Source organism: Indicator indicator, chromosome 16 (genome assembly GCF_027791375.1).
Source record: "Indicator indicator isolate 239-I01 chromosome 16, UM_Iind_1.1, whole genome shotgun sequence".
In the NCBI taxonomy this organism is placed as follows: domain Eukaryota; kingdom Metazoa; phylum Chordata; class Aves; order Piciformes; family Indicatoridae; genus Indicator; species Indicator indicator.
Genome location: NC_072025.1, coordinates 149,497 through 156,712, shown reverse-complemented (window position 1 = coordinate 156,712; position 7,216 = coordinate 149,497). Strand labels below are relative to the sequence as shown.

At 61.2% G+C, this 7,216-nt stretch overlaps 1 protein-coding gene across 1 annotated transcript in view; it reads right to left on the bottom strand.

Annotated features, from left to right (window-relative positions):
• ALPK3 (alpha kinase 3) overlaps positions 1-7,216 on the bottom strand; it is a 44,629-nt gene continuing 37,413 nt past the window's right edge. The window contains exons 6-14 of the mRNA XM_054388097.1: positions 5,150-6,998; positions 4,318-4,465; positions 2,852-2,979; positions 2,597-2,632; positions 2,199-2,476; positions 1,063-1,151; positions 721-938; positions 472-520; positions 1-322 (exon numbers count right to left, since the gene is read on the bottom strand). Coding sequence (XP_054244072.1) covers positions 1-322; positions 472-520; positions 721-938; positions 1,063-1,151; positions 2,199-2,476; positions 2,597-2,632; positions 2,852-2,979; positions 4,318-4,465; positions 5,150-6,998 — 3,117 coding nt within the window. The remainder of the gene's footprint in view (positions 323-471; positions 521-720; positions 939-1,062; positions 1,152-2,198; positions 2,477-2,596; positions 2,633-2,851; positions 2,980-4,317; positions 4,466-5,149; positions 6,999-7,216) is intronic.

Here is a 7,216-nt window from a genome sequence, read left to right as displayed (position 1 = left end):
CTACTGCAGGGGGCCAGCCCTGCCCCTCTCTCCTGACCCTGCTTTGGAGCCTGCCAGAGCCTCCCTGGTTTCCACAGCTCTCGGAGAGGCCTTGGGGCTCAGGGCAGCCTTGCGCACGCCCTGGGGACTTGCCAGTCCCTTCTTCTGCAGCTGGGGGCTGGACTGCGCAGATTTCCTGCCCATGGAGGGGCTCCTGGAGCCCTTGGGCTTGGCAGGCTCCAGCGTCTTCAGGCCCAGGATGCTGCAGTAGTGGTTACAGCGATGAGTGGCCGCGAACTGCTCCAGCAGCGAGGGGAAGCAGCTCTCCTTCAGCCCCTGGTACCTGCCAGCACAGACGTCACAGGTGTGCCATCAGGACATGAGGCTGGGGATGGAGCCCAGCCATGCTCACCACCACAGCCCTTCACCACCTGAGTGCTGGAGCTGGAGACAGCCAGGGCCACCCTGCGCCAGCAGCTCTCTGTCACTCACCCTTTCAGGTTGGTGGCGATTCGCACATTGGTCACCTTCCAGCCCACTCCTGCAAGGAAAGGGAGGACAACAACCAGGCTCTGCTCAAAGGACAGACACTGGCACCAAGGACAGGTGGTTGCCCTGGGAGCTGGGTTCTGTGGCATGTGGGGAAAGAGGCAGGAGGGCAGGGCTGGGGTTTGTCCTGCTCCTTTCACAGGCCAGAGGGTGGTCGGGAGGCTTCCGGAATTGGATGGGAGATGCCTTTACCTTCCATGTCAGTCACCAGGATGTTTCCATTTGTCCACTGGTAAACCCAGTGCTGGAAGGTGCAGCACTTGAGCACGACCTCTGAGGTGCCAAGTACCACCAAGCTGCCATCTTTCTCAGTTGCACAGTACTGCTGGCAGGGTGCACCCAAGTCCTCCTCCATGGTGGCATAGGGGATGTTGTTGGCTGGGCGGTAGACCAGGTAGAGGGGAAGGATCCTGTGGGGGGGGGGGGCACAGTGTGGGGGTCACACCAGCTGCTGAGCTCTGCCCTTTGGGACGTGCCCAGCAGCCACAGGGTGCCCCAGTACACCGAGCTGGACTGCCAGGCTGTGGTACTCACTCGGGCACAGCTCCGAAGCCAGGGGCAGCTCGTGCCTCGGCAGCGAAGATCTTGCAGTACTCACGGCTGGAGTTCTGCACTTTGCATTCCTGAGGGGGCAAACAGAGCAGTCAGGGATCTGGCCCAGCCTCCACCAGCACCTCCAGGGGACCCCCACTGGAACAGGCATTCCTTGACACCCCAGCCAGTTGGTTCCCTGTCCTGGTCAAAGGACAAGTGACAGGAAGGTTCCCAGCAGCTCCCAAAGAGCTGAAGCCAAGAATAACAAAGGGCATTGGCAGCCCTCTGGGACACAGCTCAGTCCCTCTGGATAATTCCCAAAGGGAAAAGAAATGGCATCCTGGGGTGCAGCAAGTGTGGCCAGCAGGTCCAGGGAGCTTCTCTTGCCCCTCCACTCTGCCCTGCTGAGCCCACACTGCAATCCTGTGTCCAGTTCTGGGCTCCCCAAGGCAAGAGAGACAGAGACCTGCTGGAGAGAGTCAAACAGAGGCTGTGAGGATGACAAAGGGACTGGAACATCTGTGCTGGGAAGAGAGATTGAGAGCCCTGGGGGTGTTCAGTGTGGAGAAGTGAAGGCTGAGAGGGAACCTGATAAATGTCTATCAATATCTGAGGGGTGGGGGTCAGGATGAAGGTGCCAGGCTCTGTGTCATGGTGCCCAGGGACAGGACAAGGGGCAATGGGTACAAGCTGGAAGCCAGGAGGTTCCACCTCAGCATGAGGAGAAACTTCTTTGTTTTTTGTGGTGCTGGAGGTCTGGAGCAGTCTGCCCAGAGAGGTTGTGGAGTCTCCTTCTCTGGAGACTTTCCAAACCCTCCTGAATGTGTTCCTGTGTGCTCTGCCCTGGGTGACCCTGCTCTGGCAGGGGTTGGACTGGATGATCTTTTGAGATCACTTCCAACTCCTGATGTTCTGTGAGTCTGTGGTAAAAGGCTCTCTGAGTCCCATAGGTAGGTGCCATCAGTATTTGGTGTTTGTGCTGCTGTGGCTGCATGCTCTCAGACACCAAGGCTGTTGGAGGAGGCTCTGTGGGTGCACCAGGTGAAATGAAGTGGGCACGGAGCTGGGGACTGTGGCACAGAGAGATGGGAAGGTGTGGGGAGGACAGGTGGAAGGCTCCTCAGGAGGCTGCTCACCTGGATAGTGATATCATAGTTCTTCTCGACGAGGCTGTTCTCATTCTTGGTCCCAAAGACAATGAAGTTGTGCACTTTGATGATGCAGGTGCAGCCGGACTCGAAGAGGGGCTCTAGGCCGTAAATGGCCCTGGCACGGCAGGCCTTGCGTAGGGGCCCGGCGGGCAGCTCGGTGTCCTCGCTCACCACACGCCCGAACAGTTTGTCTCCCCAGTAGCCCGCGTCGGCCAGGCCCTTGGCGAATACCATCGGCGTCATCTCTATCTCCTCTCCGACCGCTGCGGGGAAGAGCCGGCGAGGGAGGCCAGGCCGGGCGCGCCCTGTCTGTCCGCGGCGCCCGCCCGGTCCCGGGCAGCGCCGGCAGCTTCCCGCCAGCACCTCCCGCTCCCGACCCTTACCTTCCGTCTCCTCCCGCGATGCCAGTCCCGACAGCACTGCAGGAAGAGAGGGCAGAAGTCTCAGGGGCCGGCCGCGGCCCCACCTGCCCCACGGCTGCCGCAGCAGGGCGGTGCGGAGGGGCAAGCGCTCGGCGGGCAGGGGCGGCTGCGGGCGCGGTACAGCGCTGCCCCTCCGCAGCCTGGCACCAAGCCCTCCCCGCGGCTCACCGGGTCAGCCCACAGCGGGCACAGTGCCAGGCTGCCCGAGCCCCTCACCTTCTGGGCTGAGCAGGAAGTGGGTAGCGGCGGTGCCGTGCTCGTTGCTGAGCACGCAGCGGAAGGCGCCGCAGTCCCGGGGGGACGCCTGCACCACGGCCAAGGCCACTTGGCTCTCGTCGCCAGCGCTGCAAGGAACCAGAGCAGGGCCTCAGCCCCGGGCGATGTGCTGGGAACCCACATGGGATAGCCACTGTGCAGCCTCTGCGTGGACTGGAAGAGGGCTACCAAGGAAGCCAGCCTGAGGGCCTCTCAGCTGCTCCCCTGGCACCTCATAGCATCAGGGGTCCTGCCCTGCAGTTTGCACTCACAGAGATGCCCATCTGCCAGGCAGCACTGGGGCATTTGCCTGTGCCTGGGTTACAGACTGCTGAGAATGGATGGGGCAGGGCTGTGCTTGAGCTGACAGACTGCAGCTGGGTGGGGTGGCCCCAGGGCTGTCCAGCATCACCTTCAGCTGCTCACAAGTGAGGGCAGACACCACTCCTTCTCCTGCAGCCTGCTGCTCTCCCACAGACTGCCCAAGCACCAGCTCTGTATCAGCAGGCTGCAGGTCTTCTCCAGCACCAGGCTGGCACTTCCTCTAGCCAAGCTGGTGAGGCACCAGGCAGACCAATCTCCGTAAGAACCTAAGGCCTTTTTCTGCCAGCATGAACCAGCACAGGGGCCACAAGGGAGAGCTGGGACCATCATCATGAGACCTGCTATCAGCTACAATGCAATAGCTGTTCCTGGTCCGCCTGGCCCAGCTCAGACATCTGCTGCAGGAGGTGGTTTCTGCTCCAGGAGTGCCTCTTTCTGCCCCCTCAGTAGAGGGGAAACACAAGGGATGCACAAGGACTTCAGGCCAATCCTCTCCAGTGTGTGAGATGTTCCCATGCAAGCTCCCGTGGGCTTGGGAACAAGCTGCTGTGCACAGCAGGCCCAAAGGAGCATCCAGGGTACAAGAAGCCATCCAGCTGCCCGAGCACACTCTCCCTGTGCACAGGACAACAGGCACAGCCTGAGTTGCCTTCTCCCTGGTGCCATTTACCAGTGGTGGCTGCAGGGAAGCACCTGCTTGAGTGCAACGTGCAGACCCTCCCCACACAGCTGCCACCCTCTCAGGTGTCATCTGTGGACCTGGTTTTGCAGCCTCACATCCAGGTCTCAAACTCTGGGATGAGCACAAGACTGTCCCTGCTCTCCACGGGGCTTGGGTTCAGCCCCTGCCCCCTTAGGGCTCTGCTGCTCAAAGTGTCATCTGCAAAGGCCCCAGGTGGAACACACTTGGCCACAGGTCCCCGTCTGGGCACTCCCTCCCACCCTGCACAGCGAGATCAAGGTCACCGTGTGCCAATGCCATGCAGCGAGCCTCCCATGCAGCCCTGGCAGAGAGGGCACCTCCAGCCCAGGTGAGGGCAATGAGCTGGAGCTGAGCTGAGAGCCATGCTTGTGAGCACAGCGATGATCAGCTGGCAGGTTACCTCCTGTGGGCTTCTGCTACAGGGGTCTCATCCTTGTACCACATCAGCTTCGAGTCACTCAGGATGTTAAAGAACTGGCACCACAGTTTCAGATTCCCTGAGGCGTCGGAGAACTGCTCTGCCCTGATCTTACGAATCACCTGTGGGGCTGAGGAGAAGGGCAAAGAGCCATGGTGAGCCAGCCCTGGCTGCAGCTCTGAGCACAGACCAGCTGGCCCCAGGAAGGCTCAGAGCTGCTCTTGGATCAGCACGGTGGGATACAAGTGGTACAAATTTGTTGTTGTAGGGCTGCAGTACCCAGAGGGGCTTGGTCAGAGGCAGCTCAGGAGAGCACTGCACAGTGCCGAAGGGAAGGTTCCTCTCCTGGAGCAGGTTTGCCAAGGCTGCCCTTCCTCCTGTGAGAGTGCTGAGCCGGGCTCCCAGAAGCACTTCACCACCAGGCTCATGCCTCCTCTAACGTGATGCCACCAGGGATCAGTTCAGCACTGCCCACGGAGGTGCAAAAGGAGGGTGCACCCTGATGATGCCCACTGGATCCCTGACCAGCATGAAGCATGGTGAGGGCTAGGACAGAGACCAAGAACAAGAGGATTGTGTGATCAGGGACATGCAGGCTGTCCCCAGCCAGTCTCAGCACTGCTGTCCTGGTGTTCCTCCACCCTCCCTGCACCAGGGAAGAAGTTCTGGTGCCACAGCCAAGGGGCAGTGCTGAACACCCTACAGGGGCACAGAGCTATGGTGGCCCCGGGGTCACTCTCACCAGCTCAGCTGGCCAGGCTCCCTTTGAAGGCAGCAAGGAGAGAGGCTCCCTGGGGACCACCTCTGCCATTACCTTTGAATGGGTTATTGGCTTGCTTGGGCTCTGCCGGCTGTGCTTCTGGCTTAGCGTCTTCAGGCACCTCGTGGTCACCGCTGCTGTCACCTGCGGGCTGCTGGTACAGCCTGGGGACCTCCAGCATGTCCATCTTCCTGGCGGGGGCTGGCAGGCGCCGCTCCACGGGCGGGGACGCGGCCAGGGCCGTGCCCTTTCCGGCGTGCCCTGGGGAAGCAGCAGGACTGCCCCCGAGGCCAGGGCTCTGCGGGGCTGCCTGTCCCTCCTGGCCGCCCGGCGCGGCTCTGGGCAGGAAGATCTTGCGTCGGGCGCCTGAAGCCAGCTCCTCCGGCGTGGCACAGGGCAGCGCTGCCGCGGAGCCAGCGGCACCCTCCTCACAGCTCCCTGCGCCCAGACGGGAGGTGCCATGCGGAGCCTGCCCGGCTCCTTCCCCTGGCTCGCTGCCCACCACGATGGAGGGCACGGAGAGGTGGGGCGGCCCCTCCGCTTCGGCAGCCGGCCGGGGCCGTCTCTTGGGTGGCACCGGCCGGGGGGACAGCATCTCCTGGCTGGTAAGCAGCTCCTGGTTGATCATGCCCGTGATGCGCCGGGACGTGCGGGGAGTGAGGGGCAGGCTCTCTGCCGTCTGGAGGAGCTGATTGTTCTGCACCTTCTCCAGCACCCTCCGCGACGTGCGGGGGCTCAGCCCTGCGATGCCTATCTCTGGCGGCAGGGCTTCCTCTGCCCCGGGCTGCTCCTGGGCGCTGGGCTCCGGGGCCTCTTTGGTGGCATCTTTGCCGCTGTCTGACATCTTCAAAAGCAGCAGCAGGTAGTTCTTCAAGGAGGAAACCAGGTTCTTGTGCTGCATCTTTTCCTCCAACGACATCTCCTGAGGTGTCTTGGGGCTAGGCAGGACCAGTGGTACTTGTGGCTGAACCTCAGCACCTCCTTCCAAAGTGCCTGAAGGTGCTGCTGGTTCCTGGCACGGGGCTGTGGCTGTTTGCTCCCCTCCTTCCTTCTCCCAAAGTCCTGCAGGCACTGGTTTGGCACTGTCCTCCCATGGCACGCTGGCTGAGAACTCCTGCTGTGGGGCTGATCCATTAAACTCCTGTGGGGCAGACCCATCTGCTTTTTTGACTGCTGCTTCTCTGCTGGCAGGAGGCAGGCTCTGGACTGCAGCTGGGTGCTGTCCTGCTGGGGCCTCCATCCCTGGGGCACTGTGAGCTGCAGCCTCCTGAGCTGTGGCCATCCCTGCTGCAGGGGCAGGAGGTGACTTCTCTTTGACAAGCTGAACCGAGTCAATAGCTGACATTCCAGTCTCCTGATGTCCCAGAGGTGTCCCTGCTGCCAGCCTGTGCACAGCCCCAGGAGAGGGCTCTGCTGCTCTGCTCCCCCCTGCCTGTGCACAGGAATGGCTCCTGGCCAGCTCTGCTCCTACCTCTTTGCTCTCCCCATTCTCGACTGCTGCCTGAGGTGTGATTTGCTCCAGAGGAGTCTTCTCTCCAGGTCTTGGAGGACTTGGTTTCTTTGGCAATGGCTCTTCCTCACCTTGGCTTTTGTCCTTTTGATTTAGCAGTCCCTGTTTGGTCTCTCTGCCCTCAAGAGCATGGGAATGTCCTTCTGCCTGCTTCCCAGAGGCATGGTGCTCCTTGCTGGACTGCACATGGTCTGCAGAAGGTGCTGGTGGCTTTGGTGGCTCCCGGGATCTCAGGTGAGGATTTGTCCTTCTGGCAGCCCCTGTGGTGTCCTGGCAGGCAGGCAGCTCTTTCCTGGGCTCCGCTAGCTTGCTGGACTGCTGACTGGTCTCTACAACTGGAGCAGACACTGTATGTTGTAGGTCACCAGCAGGCTGTCCCACTGCTGCTGAAGCCTAGCCACAAAAGGAAATTGAAAATCAGCATCACTGGTCTGCCTGGCTCTGATCAGGGGCTCCTGTGATCCTTCTGCACTGCCCAACTTCTGCTGAAGCATCAACCTGCAGTTGCTGACACTCATCCAGGGCCTGTTAGCTTCCCCATGGTCCCACAGTAGTGGGTCCGTCAGCCCTGTTATGGTTTGAGGCTGGATGCCTTTAAGAACCACAGAGTT